General features: G+C 44.6%; 1 protein-coding gene across 1 annotated transcript; it reads right to left on the bottom strand.

Moving 5' to 3' along the window:
• Positions 1–18566: 18566 nt before the first annotated feature.
• Positions 18567–22284, bottom strand: LOC137517738 (transcription factor Sox-17-alpha-like). The gene is made up of 2 exons (XM_068234773.1): positions 21938–22284; positions 18567–19941 (listed from the first exon to the last, which is right to left on the bottom strand). Exons 1-2 carry the CDS (start codon positions 22221–22223, stop codon positions 19079–19081), a joined length of 1149 nt encoding a protein of 382 aa, XP_068090874.1. The 5' UTR covers positions 22224–22284; the 3' UTR covers positions 18567–19078.
• Positions 22285–25313: the final 3029 nt, after the last annotated feature.

The raw sequence follows: 25313 nt of genomic DNA, 5'->3' as shown, positions 1-25313 counted from the left end.
GGAGACAGACAGTGAAACCGCCGTCTAAATACATTGTACAGCGCTGTACTGGGGACAGCCGTGTGACTTGGCTGTCCCTGTGGGACACTGGAGAGCGATCGGCTCTCATAGGCAGAAGCCTATGACAGCCGATCGCTATGATTGGCCGGCTGTAGGGAGGGAGGGAAAATATTTAAAGAAACAGTAGTTTTTATTTGAAAAACAATCATAAAAATATTTATATAAACAAAAATAAACATGGGGAAGCGATCAGACCCCACCAACAGAGAGCTCTTTTGGTGGGAAAAAAAGGGGGGAAATCACTTGTGTGCTGTGTTGTGCGGCACTGCAGCTTGGCCTTAAAGCTGCAGTGGCCTTTTTTACTAAAAATGGCCTGGTCCCTAGGGGGGGTTTAGCACTGCGGCCCTCAAGAGGTTAAAGATTGGCCAATATGTCTAGTGAACTCAGTAGGCACAAACTCTTGTTATGCGTGAGCCTCACTGTTGACAACTGGACCAGGAGAAAAAAGGAAATATTTGCAGCCTGTTGCACTTATCACATGAATTGTCTGTTAAGCTACCTACACGTGTCCAACTAGCACACAACATGACGTACTGCACAACCTGTATGTCCACACGTCCAGATGGATAAATGACCAACTCATTTACATACTTTGCACGCAAGCGGAATGATGGACTTCACATTCAAAACAAGTACAAGTCGTTCAAATGACTTGTACACACGCATCAACTGCACGACGATATCAGACCAACAGTCTTGTGAGTAGATCCAACAGTTGGATCGGGCAAACCGCCTGTTATCAGTTGTTCCTCAAGTTGTTTGCATGTTTGCACATGCCTGATTGTCGTCCAACATACTAAAGTCAGACGACAATCAGGCAGTTTGGTTGAGCATGTGTATGGTGCTCATAGATTGTACACAACCACACGTCTCGCACTACATGAGCTTCATCAGGAGCACATTATATACAGTGCATTGACACAAATAGACAAACCGAGCACCTCACCCCTATACAGTGCAAATATACGATGTTGAGCCAAATGGCCGCCCTCCACTGAGTAAAGTCCTGTAATCATTCCCCATCAATGTGTGCAGGAACTACTCCATCTGTTAGCAAGTTCACTTTGCAACAGCGTTCTCCCGAGAAGTGGGCTGTCCTAAGGTGGTTTTCCACTAAGAATTGTGATCGTCCTGCAATTCCAAGAGCACCCGACGCATGCTATTATGGTGCAATCCGAAGTGTCACACCACGATTGTGTAAAGGAGCGTAAGTGCACAAAAGAAAAATGCAGCAGGACCAATGTTAGAGAGAGGGTAAAATTGTGTCACAATCACATTGCTCTAATGGGAATGCTCCCGCATGATTTCCAGCAGTCTGTTTGGACTTAGCATTTTGCAATCTGCATGCAATCAGATCACTAAACTCTGTGTGTGATGCGGCTGCACTTTAACCAATGCAAGGCAATGGAATAGTCTTCATTGCGTGCTGGCGGTGCGGAATGATCCGAGAATCTGTAGCATGCTGTCGATTCTCGCATCCGCCGTCTCCTCCAATACACTTCCTCATCTCCCGTTGTGGAAGCGACACAAATGGGAGCGGAAGTGATGCGTAGCCACATTGGCTCCCATTTACAAATGGAAACAGGCCATAAGCGTTTGTGATTTGAAAAGTTCTTACTAATGTAATGCTATGAGTTTTTTTTTCACTCTTGCAATGTTATTTATTTATGTTTTTAAATCCCCCATAGCATTACATTAGCAAGAGCTTTTCAAGTCACTAGTGCTACAAAAGCTCTTGCAGTGTGAACCAGGCCTAAAGTTAGTGGCATGACCATTGACTCTGTAGGCCCTTTCACAAGGGTAGATTAATACAATGTATTCCCCACCTGTCAGCTGCTCCGTGCAGCACTCCCTTGTGCTTGGCGTGGGCAGCGGGGAGGCGGCCCATCCCATGGAGGCGTACCAGAGCGCAGCTACGCTTAGACATAACGCAGTTCCTTGCTGCACAGTTATGCCCCTGCATGTCAATCACTGGTACAAATGGTGTCACAAACACTGCCATATGGCTGCAATTTAATACAGTCAGAAGGTATTCCTCCCAACATTTTCATAACAGAAAGCAGAACACTTAGGCAACACCCCTAACCCCCCCAGTCACGCTCACCAAAAAGTTTTTTTAAGAAATATTTTTATTTTAATTAATATTACTTCCAGAAAAAAATGGTGCTTATCCGTTAGCCGGGCGCATCCGGCAGGTGGCGACAAAACTCCACCAGAGTTACATCTTTCCCTACTATCCATGTCAGCCTGGAGGGGGAATAGTAATAGCGCCACCTGCCGGATGCGCCCGGCTAACGGATAAGTACCAAAAAAATTACCAATGTGGGGAGGAGCGTGAGGGTGCCTGTGGTTGGGGATGAGGGTGGCCGTGGGTGGGGAGGAGCAAGAAAACAAAATGATTGAGGCGCCAGCCGCGGGGATGCGGTATGCGGGATGGGTGGCCGCCATTACATTCCTCCCTCCCTTCCTCCTAATGTGCCCCCAGTGTCCCCCCCCCCCCCCCGAGTAAAGTGCGCAGCGGACTGTCATTTAATCTTACCATTGCTCCTTGCTTACTGGCATCTCATTTGGTCTTCTCGGCTTCCTGCGATGTCACAGAAAGCCGAGAAGAGCCAGAACCCGGTACGCAAGGAGCAATGGTAAGATTAAATGACAGCCCTCTCCGCTGCGCACTTTACTCTGCAGGCGGGGAGGGGGGGGGGGGGAGACACTGGGGGCACATTAGGAGGAAGGGAGGGAGGAATGGGATGGCATCCAGCCATCCCACATATCGCATCCCCGCGGCTGGTGCCTTGATCATTTTTTCCCCTCTCTGCCCAGCCGGCCCTGGACACAAGGGGGGGCAGCGCGGGATAGGGGGGAGGGCCCCCCCCCCAAATCGGGACAGTCCCGCAGGATTCGGCACTGTTGGGGGCTATGCAGAAGGTGTTTGGAGGCTAAACTGGCCGCTTGTTAAGCACACCATTCAACCTCCCATGTGAAAGAGGCCTAAAGCACTGCGGAAGATGTTAGTGCTTCTCTATTACCAATCAGAGAAGCACCTGTGACCTCTTCCTTTAGGGGCGGGACTATGAACTGAAGAGACCCAGTAAGTATAATAAAGTTTGTTAGGCTAATCACTTGATCCCCCAAAGCGCTGCAAAATCGCTTTGATAAGCAATTTATACTTTGCATTGAGCGCAAACACACTGAAAATGCTGCATGTCCTGTGATTGCTCCTAATTGCATTCGCACTCATTTCCCCATTCACTGTAATTGGCAAATCATTTTTGGGAATCACTGGCGATTGTCGGTGATTCAAAAACGCTGCCAAAATCGCCTAGTGGGTTTCTAGCCTAAGTGACAAATGAGCTCATGTGCTGCTTGTGTACTTACCCACCTCACCAGATGCTGCTTGCTCGTATATTGCCTTCTCCGGTGAGCAGTACAACCTACTTCATAGCCTTTAGGCCTCTTTTCCACTGACTGTTATACTGTGTGTTCAGCAAGAAGTTACCAGGCAGCAACAAGCAGCTGTGAGAGTTTGAGAGGCATTTCACAGCCTATCAACTGCTCGTGGAAAAGAGTCCGCATTTAGGCCTCTCTTCCACGGACTGCTAAACTGTGTGCTCAGCAAGCAGTTGCCAGGCTGCAGTGAGCAGTTACCAGGCTGCAGCAAGCAGTTGTGAGAGTTTGAGAGGCATTTAACTGCCTGTCAACAGTCCATTGGAAAGAGGCCTTACAGTAACAAAGCTGAGAGAGAGGAAATGCTCTGAGCAAGCAGCACCTGATATACATATGCAGGTAAGATTCTCAGCAAAATTTAGGCCTCTTTTCCACGAACTGTTGTTAGGCAGTGAAATGCCTCTTAAACTCTCACAACTGCTCACTGCTGCCTGGTAACTGCTTGTTGCTGCATGATAACTGCTTACTGCTGCCTGGTAACTGCTTTGCTGAGCACACAGCTCAACAGTTCGTGGAAAAGAGGCCTAAAGGCGCACACTCTATCTTTAGGCCACATACAGACATCAGACCATAGTCTTTGGAAAATGAAAGATCACAGACCAGTCTTACCACCCTTACTGTAGTATAAGAGCCATACTCTACACAGTCTTTTCTATGGAGCTGAACTCCACATCAGGAAAAAATCTTGGCAAGATGCTGCACACACAGATGCTGTACAGACACAAAAGATCAGTATCTGCAAAAGATCTGTTCCTGCCAAAAATCCATTCCTGCAAATTGCAATGATAGTCTATGAGATCTGCAGATCATCATACACACATGATTTAACTGACATTCATCTGCAGATCTGCAGATCTGAAAATCCATCCTGGTGGATCTGATCTGCAGATGAATGTCAGTTAAATAATGTGTGTATGATGATCTGCAGATCTCATAGACTATCATTGCAATGTGCAGGAATGGATTTTTGGCAGGAACAGATCTTTTGCAGATACTGATCTTTTGTGTCTGTACAGCATCTTTGTGTGCAGCATCTTGCAAAGATTTTATCTGATGGGGAGTTCAGCTCCATAGAATAGACTGTGTAGGTATGGCTCTTATACTACAGGAAGGGTGGTAAGATTGGTCTGTGATCTTTCATTTTCCAAAGACCATGGTCTGATGTCTGTATGTGGCCTTAGTCTAGGAGAACTCATGGAGAAGCATGGGATCAGTTTGGTCAGTTGATAGATAGGTAAGGCCTCTTTTCCACGCTCAAAAACAAGTTCTAGCGGGTCCCAGGCCTGAAGGTGAAATTCTTTGACAGTGATGGTGGATAAAAAAATTACACCATATAAATAAGGCCTCTTTTCCACGAACTGTTTACAGGCAGTGAAATGCCTCTCAAACTCTCACAACTGCTTGCTGCTGCCTGGTAACGGCTTGCTGCTGCCTGGTAACTGCTCGCTGCTGCCTGGCAATTGCTTGCTGAGCACACAGCTCAACAGTTCGTGGAAAAGAGGCCTAAGTGCTATGGAAAAATATAATAATGCATGCAAATGTTGAAGGACACCCGAGGTGAAAATAAACGAATAAAATAAATGATTGTATCTATCTACCTTCTCCCTAAAAATGACTTTTTAGGATATTCCACAGTTTTATTATGTTTGAGGCTGCATTTCCACTTGTGCGGTGCGAATCGCCACGGTAAAAATTCGCATGCGGATGCGAATTTCTCATGCGGGACTATGCGAATTTTCATGCGAATTCAATGTATGCGAATTTAACCATGGCAGTGCTGGTGTGCTTCTCCATTGTTTCTATGCGAATTCGCATGAAAATTCGCATACCCAAACCTCATGCGAATTTCCTATTAAATACATTGTACGCGATTCGCATAGCGGTATGCGATATGCGAATTCTGATGGCTCTGCCATGCAAATTTTTTCTGCACAGAAAAACGCAAAGGAATCCTGACAAGTGGAAACAGTCCCAATTAACTTGTATTACTATGCGAATTTGCATGCGAAAAACGCATGCGAATTCGCGATAGTGGAAATGGGCCCTTAATCTACTTTTTAAGTTTTAACTGTTTGATTGTTTTTGCTCAATGACACATTCATTGAAGTATGCCAGAGCTAAAATCTATGAACTATTGACCCTTTTTATCTCTTTCCTGCTCTCAGAAGCCATTTTCTGCTAGGAAAGTGTTTTATAGTTAGAATTTCTTATCAGTGAGGGTCACACTGTAGTCACTTCCTGTCTGAGTCAGCCACTTACATACCTGATTTTTAACGCTTTCAGGCAGAGAAAGAAAAAAAGGAACACAGTTATTTCTGTGCGAGGCACTGTACATACCCATGTCTATCTCATCATGTCACATGTCACCTCGGGTAGCCTTTAACATGTAACTAAGCTGAACCTCGTGGTCAAAACTCAAATATTTAAGTTTAGTATGCACAGGATGAAATACCTCAGAGTCCCACACACAGCTCCCTGTCTTTCTGCTGCCCTGCTAGAAGGCTGGTAAGTGACACTTACTAACCAGGGCTTAGTGAATTGCTAAACAGGAAGTAGCGTAATCAGGCGCTGTTACAGAGAAGAACTTCCGGCGTGGAACACAGAAGTAAGTCTGCGTGCTGTTCCTAGTTAATGCCAGAGGAGGAATCGTTGATGAGGAGCCCAAGGTGAGAGATGGGAGGAGTGGGCCCCCCTCCCCGCCGCTGTGTGTGGGCATTGCTCTCCCTTCATGCGCTGCGACCCCTCCTGGCTATACTGGGGGCACCTATATCTAGCAATACTGAGGGCACCCATGCGTAGCTACACTGAGGCAGTGTCGGCTCCAGCTTCAGATTTGGGGGGGGGGGGGGGCTCAAAGGGGGCACAAGGGCTGGCAGGCCGGGCTTGGCGGGGGGGATTTGTGCAAAATTGGGCGTGGTCATGACGTCATGTGGGCGGGGCTAACTGTAATGTAGTTGTACCAGCTAACGTAGTTACATAAAAAAAGTAAACGCACATAATGACAGCCTTTCACCAGTAAATGCACATAAGAGTCAGCTTTTCAGCAGTAAATGCACATAATGACAGACAGCGTTTCCCCAGTAAATGCACATAAGAGACAACTTTTCACCAGTTAATGCACGTAATGACAGACTGCATTTCCCCAGTAAATGCACATAAGAGACAACTTTTCACCAGTTCATGCACATAATGACAGACAGCATTTCCCCAGTAAATGCACATAAGAGACAACTTTTCACCAGTAAATGCACATAATGACAGACAGCCAGTGTCCCCAGCATAGGTAGCCAGGTGTATAGCTGTCCCCAGTATATGTAGCCAGGCGTATAGCTCTCCCCAGTATATGTAGTCAGGCTGGTGGTGGCGGGCTGGGGGCCCAAGGGCACCTCAATCCTGACTGGTGGTGGGCTGGAGGCCTCAGGCCTGCGTGGCTGGTGGTGGTGGTCTAGGGGCCCCAGGGCAGCTCAGGCCTGGCTGGTGGTGGTGGGCTGGGGGCCCCAGGGCAGCTCAGGCCTGGCTAGTGGCGGTGGGCTGGGGGCCCCAGGGCAGCTCAGGCCTGGCTGGTGGCAGTGGGCTGGGGGCCCCAGGGCACCTCAGGCCTAGCTGGTGGTGGTGGGCTGGGTGGAAGGGCTCAGGCCTGGCTGGTGGTGGTAGGCTGGGGGCCCCAGGGCAGTTAAGGCCTGGCTGGTGCGGTGGTAGGCTGGGGGTCCCAGGGCAGCTAAGGCCTGGCTGGTGGCAGGCTGGGGGCCCCAGGGCAGCTAAGGCCTGGCTGGTGGCAGGCTGGGGGCCCCAGGGCAGCTAAGGCCTGGCTGGTGGTGGTAGGTAGGCTGGGGGCCCCAGGGCAGCTAAGGCCTGGCTGGTGCAGTGGTAGGCTGGGGGCCCCAGGGCAGCTAAGGCCTAGCTGGTGGTGGTAGGTAGGCTGGGGGCCCCAGGGCAGATCAGGTCTGGCTGGTGGTGGTAGGCTGGGGGCCCCAGGGCAGATCAGGTCTGGCTGGTGGTGGTAGGCTGGGGGCCCCAGGGCAGCTAAGGCCTGGCTGATGGCAGGCTGGGGGCCCCAGGGCAGCTAAGGCCTGGCAGGTGGTGGTAGGTAGGCTGGGGGCCCCAGGGCAGCTAAGGCCTGGCTGGTGCAGTGGTAGGCTGGGGGCCCCAGGGCAGCTAAGGCCTGGCTGGTGGTGGTAGGTAGGCTGCGGGCCCCAGGGCAGATCAGGCCTGGCTGGTGGTGGTAGGCTGGGGGCCCCAGGGCAGCTAAGGCCTGGCTGGTGGTGGGTGGGGGGCCCCCCAGGCCTGGTGTGGGTGGTGGTGGTGCTAGGCTCAGGAGGGCAGCTCAGGCCTGGGTGGCTGCCTGCAGTGCCTGGTCAAACTGGTGCAAAAAAAAAAATTGGCTGGCCTAGCTGCCGGAGTAGTGAACAGTCAGCAGGACAGGACACCCACCTTGAGCTGCAGACTGTAGCCTCTAGTCGCCGTCGGACAGACCTGGCTGTGTGCGCTGCCGCTGACCACCGTCACCGTGGATGGGGGGCCACCGTGCCTGCCTGGGCTGGCTGGGGGGGGGGTCACACACTGCCAGACTGGCTGCCTGGGTCGGGTCGCACTGACCGGGCGGCAACGACGAGTCACGTGCTGGGCTGGCTATGCGGGGCGGGTGCAGCGGCGAAATTACTAGCTGCGCAGGCGGGCGAGGAGGAGCACACGCGTACGCGTAGCGCGTACTAGCAGCAGCACCCGGGACTGGGCAGGGCGGCGGTGACTGATCGCTGGTGGTGGGTGGTGTGGTGAGGTGAGTGACAGTCAGTCAGCGCCAGCCCAAGCCCTTCTCGGCTCCTCCCATTCAGACTCCCAGCCAGGCTCGTCGTCACTGTCGGGTCGGACTCGGCGGGGGGGCTTTTAGGGGGGCTAATGAGTCGCCAGCTGGGGCTGAAGCTTGGGTAAGCCCCAGCGTGGCGCCGCCACTGCATTGAGGGCATGTATACCTGGCTATCCTGGGGGCACCCATGCCTGGTTATACTGGGGGCACCCATGCCTAGCTATACTGTGGTTACCTGTACCTATCTATACTGTGGGCACCTATAATTATCTATACTGGGGGCAATTTGGGCAAACATGCCTAGCTATACTGGGGGCAAACATGCCTAGCTATACTGAGGACACCTATACCTGGCTATACTGAGGGCACCCATGCCTGGCTCTATTCGGGTCACCCAAGCTTGGCTAGTGGCTATACTACGGGTACTCATGCCTGGCTGTACTGTGGGCACCCATGCCTAGCTGTACTGAGGGCACCTATAGCTAGCTATACTGACGGTACCATTGCCTGGATTTACTGGGGGCACCCATGCCTGGCTAAACTGTATGCACCTATACCTGGCTATACTCAGTGGCGTAGCTAAGGAGCTATGGGCCCTGATGCAAGTTTTACAATGCCCCCCCCCCCCCCCCCAAGCACTCTATACATAACAATTGATACGGCGCACCAAAACCTGCCAATGACAACTACAGTGTCAGAGGTGCAAGAAGGGGATGGGGACAGTTTGTTAATGATTACCACTATTCAAAGTATCTATAGAAGTGATTATTATGTACACAGGACCAATAGAGAGCTAATACTACAGTTGAGGGAGGGCCCCTTGGGGCCCCTCTGGCCCAAGGGCCCCGATGCGGTCGCTACCTCTCCAACCCCTATTGCTACGCCCCTGGCTATACTGAGGACACCTATACCTGGCTGTAATAGGGGTGGGCGCCTATAACTGGCTATACTGGGGGCGGGCATCTATACCTGGGGTGGGGGGCCCCATTCAAAGTTTCTCAGGGGTCCCAGTGATTTCTAGTTACGCCCCTGGGCAGCAGCGTGCAGTTGTGAGAGTTTGAGAGGCATTTCACTGCCTATCAACTGCTCGTGGAAAAGAGGCCTCAGGACCCTTTCACATGACCAGTTGATAGGCAGTGAAAAGCCGGTCAAACTCTCACAACTGCTTACTGCTGTTTAGTAACTTCTCACTACCCTTTGGTGAGTTTAATGGCCCACGTGAAAGGGCCCTCACACTGCGTAAGTTGTGTTGCCGGGAACTGTTTTGAAAATCGATCAGGAACATATTATACATGTGGGAAATTATCGATTTGGCCTATCAATCTGATGGGAAATTGCAGGCATTAGACTATAAAGGTAGCCATACACTGGTTGATTTGCCATCAGATTCGACCAACAGATAGTTCCCAGTCTGATCGAATCTGATCAGAGAGGGATCGTATGGCTGCCTTTACTGCAAACAGATTGTGAATCGATTTCAGCATGAAACCGACCACAATCTGTGGAGCTGCCGCCTGCCTGCCAGTTATACATTACCTGATCTGGCCGGCGTGACTCCCCCGGTCTCCGCTGTCTTCTTCTCCCCGCTGGTCTCCGGTCCAGCTGGCTTGCTTCACGGCACTTCCTGTCCAGGGGAAGTTTTAACAGTAGAGGGCGCTCTACTGTTTAAACTTCCTGCTGGGACAGGAAGTTCAGTGAAGCTGGAGCCCGGAGCGGAGAAGAAGACAGTGGAGACCGGGAGAGTTGCGCCGGCCGGAACAGGTAATGTATCTCTGCTGTATTGCGTCGGTTGTTGTGCATTCGAACGCCGCCATCCCGACCCACCGGTGATCAAGAAAAATCTTCCGCACGGACAGATAGACGGGAGCGATTGATTTCGGACGGAAATCGATTGTTCTGTCAGCGTTTGCGCGACAATTTCACAGCAGATTCAATCACAGTGATCGAATCTGCTGTATATCGGTGGGAAAATCGTTAGGTGTATGGGCCCCTTAATAGGAATGTAAAACAATGGCTGACTATAGTAGGGATCAAAGGGGTTGTTGATTCATTAAGTGAGACGAGCGCAAGTTATGCACACGCTACGAGTGGTAGTGTAGCATGTGCTGCTAACTTACTCGTGTACCTTCTTAGTAATGGCCTCTCCACTGAACCCGCCCTGAGCCCTGTCGGGACCAGTGGCTTTCTAGGATGTGATCCCGGGGCTTTGATTGGCCCAATAGGCTGCCTGTCAATTGGGCCAATCAAAGTGCGGGGATCACGTCCATTAAAGCAACTGGACCCGCCGGGTCTCAAGGCTACAACCCACTAGAGCGATTTTTTTGAGCGTTTAGGGAGTGATTCAAAACGCTAGCGATTTTCCTAAATCCTAACCTAATGTCAATAGATGGGCCAAATTCTACTGGAGCGATTGTGATTAGCAAAATCGCAAATGCAGGACATGCAGCACTTTTTGAGTGTTAGCGTTTGCGTTAGTGTTTTTGCAATGTAAAGTATATAAACGCTGGCGTAATCGCTCATGCTAGCGTTTTTAAATGACTGCACACTGTAAAAAAAAATTAAAATTAATTCAAAGGACCAATCAGAATTAATAACGCTAATCGCAAATCGCTATACAATCGCTGGCAAATAGCTTACACTTATTAAAATAGCTACCAAAATCGCCAGAAAACTCTCATGAAATCGCTTACAAAACGCTCATTAAAAATGCAAGCGATTGCGATTTGCACTTTGTACTGGGTTCCAGGCCTCAGGTGCGGTTCAGTGGAGAGGCCGCTACTTAGGTGCTCAAGTAAGTTAGCAGCGCATGCTACACTACCGCACGTAGCATGCGCAACTGCGCACAACTCGTGCTCCTCTCATTTAATGAATCAACAACCTCTTTGATCCCTACTATAGTCTCAGTACTGCACAAAATCAATCCTGTTCTCGATTCGGAGCAGTTTAGGCACGTCCGAAATGATCAATTTGACACATCGATGTAATGGAAAATTGCTACATGTGTAACAGGAAATTAGGACAATTGTTGAGGGGGACCATTTATCTGGAATTTTTAGGATGTGGGAGGAAACCAGAATACCTGAGGGCTCGTTTCCACTATTGCGGTGCGGAATCGCCTGGATTCCACCGCAGATGAAATAGCATGCAGATGCGATTCCCCATGCGTTTTTGAGGGTATATGCGATTTTAACCATGTCACTGCCTGTGTGAATTTACATTGGTACCTATGCGAATTCGCATGCAAATTCGCGGCAAAAAACGCATGGGGAAAACGCATGCGATTTCCCTATTAAATACATTGTATGCGATTCGCATGCATTCCACTCGCAGGCGAATTCTGCGGCTCTTTTGTGCGTTTTTTCACCGCTGTAAAAAACACACCTCAACAACGCTACAGTGGAAACCGCCCATCCACTTGCATTACATGTGCGAATACGCATGCGTTGGATGCATGCGGATTCGCGATAGTGGAAACGAGCCCTTAAAGTGAAGTGAGCTGAAACTGGCAGAATACACACTTGTATCTAGAACAGGTAGACAGAACCAGACAGGTTTCCTGTTCTGTGCTACAGCTCAGTGACTAATGGATTAATTAACTCAACTCATTAAGAATCATTTACACTAACCAGATTGAGAATGAAACTCAGGCAAGAGATTACACCTCTTATCAATAGTTTTAATGTACTTATATTGATTTGGGTGCATCAGGCTCAGGTAAATGATGATTAGACTGAAACTTCATTTACATTTTTTTGTTTTTGTTTTAGTTTAATTAGTGTGTAGTGCTACTTCCTGTGCAGACTTTAGATTTTAATCATTAGAGGAAAGCGTTTGTAACCGTCTGGGGCAAAAATCTAGTGTGAGTACAGTTGTCCCATGGTCATCTCATTTTAAGGGCCTATTTTTTCACTGGGGTGCTGTGTCAGTTTCCAAATTGAAATGTTGCAAAGCCGCAGCCAAGTCGCTATAGCCGTGCCGTTAGTTCTGTGGTGAGTTGAGTACTGCAAGCCAAGCTGCCCCCGATTACAAATGAATGCTGAGAACACGTTGCTGGAAGCCGCCAATTTTGTAATCCGTTGTAATCTGCCGCATGCACATCACATATACGAGGCATGTTGCCCAACAGAGATCGGGACTTGATTTCTCTGGTGACATTGCAGCAGGCCCAATACTTTACAGATGCGCGTCCTGTTGCTATACAGAGGGGAGAGAGCGAATATCGGGCCCTGTACTACTTCCGGGTGGCACTGTCCCTGAGTAGTACGCATGCCCTGGCCGAGCAGTGTGCATTGTTGCAATCAGGGACGTGCACTGCCGAGCCAGGGCATGCATACTAAAAAACGCGTGCAGACACGGGCATGCGTACTACTCCTAGTACGCGGCCAAGCTGCCCATAGACATTCGCTGGCGAGCTGTTTCGCCAGCAACTCTAGTAAAGACAATGCCACTGTTACAAGTGTATGAACGAACATATGACTGTGTCTATTATTCTATTGGTGATTACGGGTGACAGTTTTATGACTGGACACTGTGCAGGAGCATTGCCGCCAGTGATGAGTGTTTCCATCAGTTTTTTGTTAATTTTATGTGATTTGCCAAAGCAGACTGCTAAACAACGTTTGTGACGTGCTGACGTGCCTGATGCAATCGATGCAGTTTTCTGTCAGATTGATGGTCAAAATGATTATTACCAACAGGTCTGATCTGATTTCCAATATTTTTTCTGATCACTTCTATACAAAATCGATCAAAAAAACAATCGGAAATCAGATTGGACCTTTTGGAAATAATCAATTTGACTCTCTATCTGATGGAAAATTGCATTGGGTGTACCAGGGATTGATTATCACAAATGATCATTTAGGCTAGGTTCTCAGTGGGACATTACATTGTGTTCCCTGTTCAACAGGAACGCAACACAACAAAAAAATCATAACGCACATTACTGCCGTGTTACGCCAAATACTGTAGGTACAGTGAAATATACAGACAATGAAAAGTATGCTTCCTTGTACCTGTTGACATGTGCATTTAGAGGTAGCGCCTGCATGCAGTGCATTTGCATAACGCAGCACATTACACCGTAACAATAACGGTGCACTGTGAACGTCGCATAGATTTAGCATTGTGGTAAGCAGCGTTATAAGACTTTAACGCATCACCATAACGTTCTACTGTGAACCTAGCCTAAAGGCAGTGAAAATCTGCTGTAGTGTTGTGCTGCTTGAGGCATTACAATACGCACTTTTCCTCCGCAAAAAATGGGGAGAAAACGTCCCTACGTCTTATGCGGCAAAGGCAGGAAATCCCCGACTTACAATCATCCACCAATACAAACCGCCAACCTGCCGCCACATCGAGGATTCCCTGCCTGTGTGCCCGCTCTGTCCTGCGCCTCTACTTCACTCCCCTGTGTCCCTGCTACCTCCCCCATGTCCCCTCTTCAGTTCCCCTGTGTCCCTGCTTCCTGTGTAAATGTACAGTGTGTAGCGGCAGGCTCTTACCTCTCCCAAAGCGCCTGCAGGGATAGCCAACCTCTTCACCACCGCACAGAAGTGCGGCGGCGAAGAGGTTGGCTATCTCCGCAAGCGCTTCTGGATAGGTAAGAGCCTGCCGCTACACACTATACATTTACACAGGAAGCAGGGACACATGGGAACTGTAGCGGGGACATGGAGGTGGGAAAAAGGGACATCTGGGAGGAAAGAAGGGGACAGAGGGGACACCTGGGAGGACAGAAGGGGACACCGGGGGGCAGAGGAGGACACATGGGAGACACTGGAGGATACCAATTGGGGGAGAACATCTACAAGACACTCCTGGAACATGGTTGCACAAGGTTTAGTATATATACTGTATATATATATATATATATATATATATGTATATATATATATATATATATATATATATATATATATATATATATATATATTCCTGGTTTTTGCCCTCTACATAGGTATATCTTATATTCCGGAGCATCTTATACGGCAAAAAATATGGTATGTTGTGATTACGGTTGCTCATTTATTGACCACTGTCTTCATTTTCAACTATTACCCTTCCTGTCCATAAAACCATAGACTACAGAGGTTTACACCACCGAAAAACGCAAGTGCAGCTACAGCCTATGGGAGCTTTTACTTTGTTTTGGCTAGTTTGTGTATTGGTCTGTAAATGTGTATTGAAGGTGTACAGGTCTTAAATGAGCCTACTTTTTCGAGTTTCACCTGTATAGTCAACTTATCACAGCTGTCACTGGACCAGATACAGAAACTTCATTCACTGCGCTAGTGATGTTCAATAAGATGTTAGAAATTCCAGCTTGCATGCAAATATTCAAATTGTATGCAGCTTGCAACTGGCCCAATCAAATTTAAGTATACCCAAGGCGAACCTCGGGCACAAAAATCCATACTTTCCTAAGAACAGGGAAGCCTCTGGATCTTATAGAGGCATCTCATGCTATCCTCTATTCCCCTGTTGTTCAGTGCGACCCCCCCCCCCCCCCCCAAGAATGTAAACAAGGGCACACTCCTCTTCAGACGCAAGTGTGGCCACACCTGTGCAGTAAGCCAGAGCCACTCTTGGCAGAAGAGGAGCACAGCACCGATGTGCAGACGGGTCCTGGGCAGCCGCAGAGGACTGGAGGACGGCGTGGGAAGCCTATGTAGGATCCAGGGGCTTCCCTCTCCTTAGGTAAGTATTTGTTTTATCACCCGAGGTACACCTCATGTTTTTCTTTAACTTCCTGTCAATTTTGACAGTCGGCATATAATCTGTGTTACACTTGCATGCAAGTCAGAGTTATTTGCATCTTGTTAAAGTGGACCTGAACTCTTGCACAGGACAGAAGAAAAACATAGAGAAATACACCCTGCATGTGTGTATTTAGAAAGTTTAGCCTGTCTATTCCCCCTCATCGGTGACTAATCACAAGTTGTAATTTGATCTCTAAGCCGTGTCAGCTGGCTGCCTTGGCAGAGCAGCTAATTTGTAATCACAGGATGTTAACAATGTCTACTTCCATGAAAGCAGGAAGTAGAAACACTGCAGATTTATGGTAGGATTTGTATCAGCTGTAACAAAGACATGTTTTTCTTTAAAGTGGATCCGAGATGAACTTTTACTCATTGCATAATTGTGTTCCTTTCCTATAGTTTATAGGGCATTCCTTAAGCCAAATTATTTTTTGTTTTTGTTTTAATACTCTAATTCCCTGTAAACTATCTAAACTGTACATAAGATATATAGACAATTTACTTTTCATCTCGGATCCGCTTTAAAGGTTATTATGCTGTTGCTTATCTTTTAGAGCAGAGAGGAAGTTCTGAGTTCAGGTTTAACCAGAGCATAAATTATACATAAATCCAGCATTACCTGACCAGTTCCATGTTGTGTTGCATTGTAGTGCAATGCTTTACTGCATATAAACTCACTGAACATAGAAGGGCATGTTCACATCTCGGCATTGTAATGGATCCTGTTATACTATCGCCTATGGCAGCTAAATCGCAGTGATACCTGCTGAAAATGTATGCATTAGAATTTATGAAAACAGCCTCAAACAAAAAAGAAAAAATAAACTGGAAAAAGCAATGCCTGGGGTGTTCAAGGAACTACTGTACAATCACGTCTGCTGATTGACTAAACCTGGCCATACGCATATCAATTCTCTGAGCTAATTCCATCACTGGAAATCTTGTCTCTAACTTGCATGGTTGAATGTCAATCAATTTAGGGTATTTCATTAAACAGAAGAGTGATTGGAGATGTTGAAATATGTCTTGCGGATGAATCGCAGTAAACTGCAGCTCCCCGTCTAAATCGCATCGGCTTGCGATTCGGACGGCAAGACTATTGATGGAATAGGCAGCGTTTTCTCGCTCAAATCACATGCGGGGAAACGCTGCGGATTCCGCACTAGTGGAAACGGACCCTTATGCTGGGAATACACGATGCGTTTTTGAGGAAGATAGATGGTTCGATAGATAATTTACGTAATGCTCGATCCCACTTTCGATCATCTACCGCTCGGTTTCTGATAGAAGTGCATGGAAATTAAAAAAGAAAAGATAAGGAAATCGAGAGGAAAAACTAATCGAAACACAATCGAACGGCAAATCGATCGCAAAAACGCATTGTGTATTCCCAGCATTAGTGCAGTTAATTGTTTACTTTCAGTCTATAGTTATTCACAAATCTTTTCAAATGTGTCCTTACTTTGCACGAGTTGTATGCATTGCTTTCAGAAATTGATTTGTGTAATCACCTCACCTCAGCTGCATTATTAATATTTTTCTGTTAGGCATTTTTACACAGTCCTTTGCTAAATGGGTTTCTATTTAAGTCCTGACTTGAAATTCAGCTCCTTAACATTATCAGGGTCAGCCACAAATGGTCTGGAGAGGCTGCCAGCATCCGCAGCACTTCCTGTCAGGTCACACACAGCTCCAGCACTGCACTGATTGAGGGATTCTACATAACAGTGCTGGGGAAAGGGCATGAGGGTCCCGGCTTATCAGTTTTTTTTATGCTGTTGGGTTACTTCTTAACCATTTAATTGTCTGCTTATAGCTTATCAGTAGAGTGTACATATGTGAGGATGAAAGCTATATTTATCAGGAAGTGTCTACATGCAGAATCTTTTCATTGTCCCTTGCTCATTAGTGCTAACAATAATACAGTTATACTAATTAATTTTATTAACTCACACCAGATAAACAATTAGGGCCTGTTTCCACTACACGCAGATTGGATGCACAATGGATGCAGAAAAACTGACTCCAATGAATGCCTATGGGCCTGTTTCCACTAAACGCAATTTTTCTGATGCAGATTTTCCTATAGACATTCATTGGAGTCAGTTTTTCTGCATCCAGTCTGCATCCAATCTGCGTGTAGTGGAAACAGGCCCTAAATTTCTCACTGGGTGGTACAACTGTAAGCTTACATGCATCGATTTCCCTGCTTGATCCCCTCCCTGACTTGATCACACTGATCAAATCTGCTTGAAATCTATAGCGCAGCATGCCTCATTGACCGTAATTTTATTTTTGTTTTGTTTTGCACTGAAAATATTTCAAAATTATAGATCAGACCAGATAGAAAATATAATATAAATTGGGGGCAGGGGAGCTGCAGCAGCAGATCAACAGCTTATGGAACTCTACTGCATTGAACAAGGTTTGATAGATTTTCAATAGATTTCATGCTGAGATCTATTGAAAATCTATGTGCAGTGTGTGGAGGGATTCCATCCGTCTCTGACCAGATTCAGATCTGTTTGCCACATTGGGTGGGTGGCAATCTTTATGTGTATGACCACCCTTAAATTGTGAGTATGAGAAGCACTACAATTTCCAGAAACCACTAAAATAAATACTGACACATTTAAAAGATATATAGTAGATATTTTAAATTGAGTTCACAACACCAGATTATTTTTCCCCTGAATATTTCCACTAGAAAAAATAAAATATTCTTACACGTATAAAAACTAACAATTAAAAGGGAATATAGAGGATTTGTTTTCTGTCTTGTTAAGTTAGGTTTTAATTTATTTTTCTATCAGGGATTTATAAAAAAAAAAACTTTTTTTTTCTTTAACTCAATGGACAATGCCAAGATTTGTATAACGTTATGTTTTTTACTACAGTACTAATCACGAGGATTTCCTCCTTTTTAAATCTAAAAAGTACATAAAACAATTATTTTATCTATGTAATGAAAACATTTAAATAACTGCCATCTTCTCTGCCCTACCTTAAAGATTTCTATAAAAAATTAATAATAATCTGTGAATATTAAAATACTAAAAAAAAAACCTCTAATATTCGCTTTTAATACATTCCTCCGATATATAGTTAAAAAATATGTACCAAATAAAAAAAAAGAAATGAACTGTTTTAATATGTATTTTAGCTTCAGATATAAATACATAATTAAAAACAAACCAAAGTATCTTACATAAGGCGACTTTAGGTTTTGAGTAGATTGTAAGAGAAACTATACTGACACATCTCTAGAAAGGAAATGTTCCTTGTATAAGTAATACCATTTGCACCATGAAAAAAGAACTTATCACAGTAATAAAAAATATTTTATCTGTAGAGCAATATATTTGTGTTGATTACATTTTATTTAGGCAGCTTTTGGGAACTGCTGGACAGAAGAAAAACATCACAAAAGTGGTTGCATTGATGCTTTTTATTGAAAAAGTGCAAAAATCATCATAAAAAATATCTTATCCATTATAATAAAAAAACACATTATTGCTGTATATGTACAAAGGCTGTGTACATGTACACATAGACAACATAGATTGCACTGCATTCAATGAAGTCTGAAGATCAAATGACATTTGATCTTTAACAGTGGTGAGCAAAAGATTCAACTAATATGCAGATTCTGGTTGAAATTTGTGAGGGTGCAATCAGATTTGTAAGCCACTGACTAGCAGCTGAATTATTGATCAAACCTGATTAGCTCTAGCATACTTCCAGTTTGGCACTTGCACTTTTTAGTTGCTGTCAGAACTATAGTTTGCATATTGGTTGCATTTTCTGCTCATCACAATCTTTAAGGAGCTGTGCAGGAAAGAGAAAAATTCATATGTAATAATTTACATAAATTATTCACTGCAATCATTGTTTATGGCTCTTCCTACAAAGAAATAAGTCTGAAACGACTTGGAGTGTGTTGGATTCCCCTGCTGGAAATAGTTGTGACACAACACTGCTGGAACCAGAAAGTAGTCAGGGTACAGTCTCATACGTTGGGATAATAATAGACAGCAGTGCTGGCATCAGACAGAACAGAGGATATCAGACCATTGTCAGCATTGAGCACAGGCTGCTCCTGGCCATGGTAGTGCATTGCCAATTCTGGCTTCATGTAACTCAGATATTGCTCAAATTCAGTCCTGTCCACCTCAGGTATTGCCTCAGCCTGTTGAATGTGCTCTGCTCTGCCTACCTGCTGGGACTCAGGCGGAGGGGAGGGCTGACCACTCTGGGCCACAGGGTGATGCCTACCGGCATTGGAAATGTACATTTGGCTGTAATACATTTGTGGTGGGGTCTGGCATCCCATCATGCTTTGCACAGGGCTGTCATGCCCCATTTGCTCCGTCTGTGCCATCTGCCTGGCAAGCATGCTGTTCGCAGAGCTCTGCTGGTGCGAAGAATAAGTGGCATTATAGCTGTAAGGCATTATCTGGCATTCTTCCTGAGCAGGAGAGGTGAAGAACGCAGAGTCATGTTCTTGCATGTCCAAAGGGGACGTCTCAGGAGTGGGCAAGCTGTAATTGTCGTAAGGGGCACCCATTACCTGAGGATCCCTGTAGTGGCCGGACTGAGGCATCTGACTGTGGTGATGGTACGGTGGCTCAGGATAGGCCACATTGAAGTTGTCCACACACATCCTCCCATCCGTACTCAGGACAGCAGAGTCAGCCTGCTCTGGCATATGCATGAAGCCATTGTCTGCTCTCTTCATCCTCTTCACCTGCTTCCTCCTTCTGGGTCTGTACTTGTAGTTAGGATGGTCCTGCATGTGCTGTACTCTCAGCCTCTCTGCTTCCTCCACAAAGGGGCGCTTGTCAGCATGGGTCAGAGACTTCCAGGACTTCCCTGCAAATCACAAGAGAAACAAAACAATCAGCGTAATGATAAGAACGTCAAATGACATCATATAAAAATGTGAACTACCTTCCTGCACTTCAGCTACTACACTACCAGCCAACAAACAATGCAAAGCAGCGTAAGAATCAGCGCAACAATGAACAGCTGGTACATGACAGAGGTCATTTTATATTATGATATGTTCATACAGATTGAAAATAAATACTCAATAATGAACTATACTGCTAAATTAAATATGAATTCACTACCTAATAAATAAATGCTAACACACACACAAAGACATCAGAATCCTACCAAGAAACGTGAATGAAATGCAATCCTATTTTTATGCTATAATACACACGATAACTTATTATTATTATAAATACTAATTTATCATACTATATCATACACATTATTTTAATATACTATATTATTTTTGTATTATTATTGATGATATTGTTTTATTATAAATTTTTTTTAAAAATGTATATTATTTATATTTTGTAATTTTCTTTCAATACAATGAACCAAATTTTAAGCAACTAGTAAATAAAATAACAATTATGTCTCCTACTGTTGGCTACAGATGTTAAAATATGACAAAATGATACAACTTTCACATTTGTACAAAAGCAAACTGCAATTTTACAAATGCTGAATATTATTTATTAATAGATTTTGTTTCGTTTTTTTGATTTATTTTTTTTTACAAAATAAAACCCAAACTAATGAAAAGGACAGTTAAAAAATTGTGATTGGTCTAAACTTACTTCAGACTATTTTTAAAATCAATTGTTAAATGATTTCCCTAGAAAAATCTGCCTGTAAACCTTGGTTTATTATTTTTAACCTGTGTGCAGTATAATAACACATAACTGCAGTTGTTCAATGTTCCTTTCATTCTCATAAAAAAAAACAAAAGTTTGCTTTCCTAAAACAGAAAGAATTTGCGATAATTCAGGTTGGAGTGAGTTTGAGATGTCTCCCAGAGCAACACTGCTGAATATATGCAGATTAACCATATAAAACAATCCCATTCGTGCAAAACTGAACTGGCAAACTCAAACTGACTTTTTTTTTTATTTAATTGAATTGATTTTTAAAAATTCAAATGAATGAAATGACATTTTGTGTTAGCTATAAAATCCATAGTTTAAGAAAATTGCATCAATATGAATATTGTATATATTGCCGTGTAGTCAGATATCTTAAAAATGATTTTCAGAAGTCCTTCTAATGGCATTATAATCAAAATGTTACGTTTGATAATAATATCAAAATACAACAGGCTTTCAGTCCTAAATTATATTTAATTAGATCAAATAGAGGACCAAAATGTAAAAGTAATTTAATAGTTCTTGCAAATATAAGTGTAACTATATCAAATAGTCATGAGAAAGTACAGGTAATAGGAATACCAACATGCAGATTATTAGATAGTCACTAACTACTATTGCACGATTTCTTCTCTCCCTTCCATACCTGCTATTAAAATACAGCATATGATAATGAGTATTAGTAACTGATATGACAATTAGACTGAGCTGAACATAGTTCCTGGTACACTCAATGCAATTTTCCGTCAGATTGATGGTTGCAACGATTATTTCCGACAGATTCAATTGGATTTACAATCATTTTTCTGATCACTTCTATGCAAAATCAACCCAAAAAAAATTTGGGAATCAGATTGGAGCTGTCGTAAATATTCAATCTGATGGAAAATTGCTTGGTGTGTACCAGGCATAATTCTGGGAATACATGAGTTTTTACGTCAGATTTGCATTCTGATCATTTTTCTGATTGAGTTCTATTCAATTCTGTGAGAAAATTGATCAGAAAAATCGATCAAAATCAGATCAGACCTATTGGAAATTATCGAGCCGTCTATCTGCCAAAAAAACTCATGTTGTATTCATAGAATAAGAGATTAGATAGAGACCAGTATCATCTGTGCACAGCACACCCTCCCCAGATTACCCATGTTTCCACTGTCCCTTACCTAGCATCTTGCTGAGCTCTGCATTGTGCAGGTCAGGGTTCTGTTGGGCCAGTCTCTTGCGCTCATCTTTAGCCCACACCATGAAGGCATTCATTGGACGACGGATCCGAGCCTCAGCTTTGCTCCTCGAGTTGCAAGATCCTGATTCAGATTTCACTTTGGCGTCTGTCATGGTAGGCATGCTTTCAGTCCACTGGCACTGTCCCAGCCCGGGCATCATCCTTGGCAATGAGCACTTTCCCTGGACCTGGTCGTCACTGGCGTATCCACCATCAGGACTGCTCATGTCTAGATTGGAGGTCACAGAGCACAGCTGTGTACAGGCTGCTCTGTTTCACTGCAGTGACTAGTGCTGAGTCTACTCCAAGGAGATATTCCAGCTTACTATAAAAGCCCTGCCAGCCAATCCAGGCATAGGGGGCGGAGATGCTTTACAGAAGGTGTGAAGGGCAGGGTTTACAGTCCATGCTGGAGTTAGTTGTAAGCTCTAACCACACCCCTTCTGCAGTGCAAGTGGCACCTGTATGGAGCAGTGACTGCCCCTCAGCTTCAACTAATACTTACTTACTCAAGCTGCGTACACACGTGAGATAAAAGTCTTTTGAAATGAGTGATCAGCAACAGATCGGCAGGAAATCTTTGTAAAAAATGTACTTAACAACCTTTAAAAGGTAGCGATGAAAGAGGTTTGTCTCTCAATCTGTCAAACTCATTTTGCTGTTTTTTCTCTGTGGACAATAGTCCTTTCCACAAGGAGTATATGATTTTGTGGGCAGAGCACAAGGATAAAACAGCAGGAAGTAAATGGACTGCAAAAGCATTCCTTAGGTCTTTTGCCTGAACTGATCATTTGCATGTGTACAATATCATTAGAACCATCCGTCGCTCAAACCTTCCAGCCAAACGTATGCAGCAGATTGATTCCTCGTTTATTTCCAAAGATTTTTATCTCACATGTGTATGCAGCTTTAGGCTCTAGGGGGTTCTCCTGCATTGCGCTGGATCAGGCAGCTGCACAGACGTACTGATTTCTTCCCTGCTTGTGCAGCTTGCTGGGACAGCCGATGTAAGCTGGATTGAAGCCTGGAGCGACTGAATGTGAGCGAAGCACACACTCCCCTCTCCCTTCTCAGGATTTCCTTGGGCTGAGCAGTAGCGAGTAGCAGGCTACGCTCTCCCAGTATGGGGACAGGCTGTAGCTGTGACATAGCGACTTGCTCCAGGCAAGAAAAGGGCGCAGGAACGAATAACATACTGGACTCTGAAGAGTAAAAAGATCAGTGTGAGGCTAAGCATAATACTGTACACTGATCTGCAGGCAGAGAGCCATCATAACACTAAATAGGAAGAAATAATGCTTGTGTGTTACTGCACTGTTGTACTTTATCCACTGCCTGCCCTCAACCTGGAGGGATTCCCTCCCTTACATATATGAAGAGCAGGTTACAGCACACATCAGACATCAGGCAGTAGTCGTTGGTATCAAATGGCATCATCCTGATTCAAAACGTCTTGCTTTTCATGTAATATTTGTCACTGGTCAGCACGGTGATGTAGTGCTTAGCCTCGCAGCGCTGGGTCCCAAGTTCAAATCCCAGCCAGGGCATTATCTGCATGAAGTTTGCACATTGTCCTTGTGTCTGCATGGGTTTCCCCTGAGCACTCTGGTTTCCTCGCACATCCCAAAAACATACAGATATAACCGGTGTCCCCCTAAATTGGCCCTAGACTACAATACATTAACTACATGATACATACTGTACATAGACATATGACTATGGTAGGGGTTACATTGGGAGCCCCTCTGAGGGACAGTTAAGTGACAAGACAATATACTCTGTACAGCGCTGTGGAAGATGTCAGCGCTATATAAATACTAATAATAATAATCACTGTAATTCCTATGTCTACCAATGCTGTATTTTGTACCAGTGTTTATATTTGTTTTTTACCATTGTCTGTATTATGTCCCTTGTGTTTGTTTGTTTCTTACTTTGAACAGCACCATGGAATATGTTGGCGCTTTATAATTAGTATAATAATATTAATGATAATTAAGTCATGCAGTTCGTAACTGACCATAAATTGCAGAAGTGATCACTAGTCCATTACCTTCAGCACAGAAATATTATAATTATTATTTAAGCGCAGGATTCTCTCACTTTTTGGTCCTGTAAGTTGCTGTATATTTGGGAAATGCATCTCATCTGTGACTAATCACAAGATGTAATTTGATCTCTTGACACCTGACTGCCATGGCAGATAAGGCAGATAAGCCCATTTGAAAGCACAGAGTGTTAACAATATGTCTGCTTCCATGAATCAGGAAGTAGAAACAGTGCAGATTTACTTTAGGATTTGTATCAGCTGTAACAAAGAAATGCTTTTTGTTTAAAGGTTATTATTATGCTGTTGTGTATCTTTTAAAGTAGAAAGGACGTTCTGAGTTCTGGTCCGCTTTAATCACTATTTTTTTTTCTTTTTTACTATGTACAGCGTCACGGAATATGACAACATTATAAATCAATCAAAATAATTTTAATAATGAATGTATATGGCAATACCATTTTCCACAGTGCTTTAGAGCCTAGGTTCTCAACGTGTGGTACACGTACCCCAGGGGGTACTTCTGGTGGTTCCAGGGGGTACTCAGGCTTGATATACTTAACCAAGAACAACAAATTTTGAATTTTACAAATGATACATTTTTATTTAAACACAACCAAATTAGTGTTTTAGCTCATTAAAATGCTTGGAAATGGTTTAGAACCAATTATCATGTACTAGGATTAAAAATATATTTGTCAAGGGGTACTTGTGATAAGTTTTACTATGCTAGGGGGTACTTGGTGAATACAGGGTATTAAAAGGGGTACATACCAATAAAATGTTGAGAAACACTGCTTTAGAGTACATAGTTGTATGAATAATTGTTCCTTAAAGCCCCATCTACACGATACGATTCTTGGTGCGATTTGATTACGATTCTATTTACGATCCGATTAAATCCGACATGTCCGATCGGGATTCGATTCAATTCGATTTGCCATTGTTTTGCAATGGCAAATCAAATTGAATCAAATCGAATCCCGATCGGACATGTCGAATTTAATCGTAATCAAATCGCACAAATAATCGTATCGTGTAGATTGCGCTTTATGGAGCTCACAATCTAACCCCCACCATTGCACTGATCATTGTATCTGTCAGATCTGCATACCAGTAGTACATTGTGCACCGTTCTTATTGGTGGCCAGCCATGATTAGTCACCTATGCAATATTTATGATGAGAATAGAGGGGAAGTATGCTTCTACAGTACCTATCATTCACTTTTATGGTATCACATCATTCCAGTGTCGCCACACTCGTGCCTG

The sequence above is a fragment of the Hyperolius riggenbachi genome, chromosome 5 (assembly GCF_040937935.1).
Source record: "Hyperolius riggenbachi isolate aHypRig1 chromosome 5, aHypRig1.pri, whole genome shotgun sequence".
NCBI lineage: Eukaryota > Metazoa > Chordata > Amphibia > Anura > Hyperoliidae > Hyperolius > Hyperolius riggenbachi.
The sequence above is the reverse complement of the archived record's forward strand: the minus strand, read 5'-3'. Positions and strand labels throughout refer to the sequence as shown.

Coding starts and splice junctions, on each gene's coding strand:
- LOC137517738 (XM_068234773.1), bottom strand. CDS start 22,223: ATGAGCAGTCCTGATGGTGGATACGCCAGTGACGACCAGGTCCAGGGA. Junction 19,942..21,937: donor AGAGCTCAGCAAGATGCTAG/GTAAGGGACAGT, acceptor TGTGATTTGCAG/GGAAGTCCTGGAAGTCTCTG.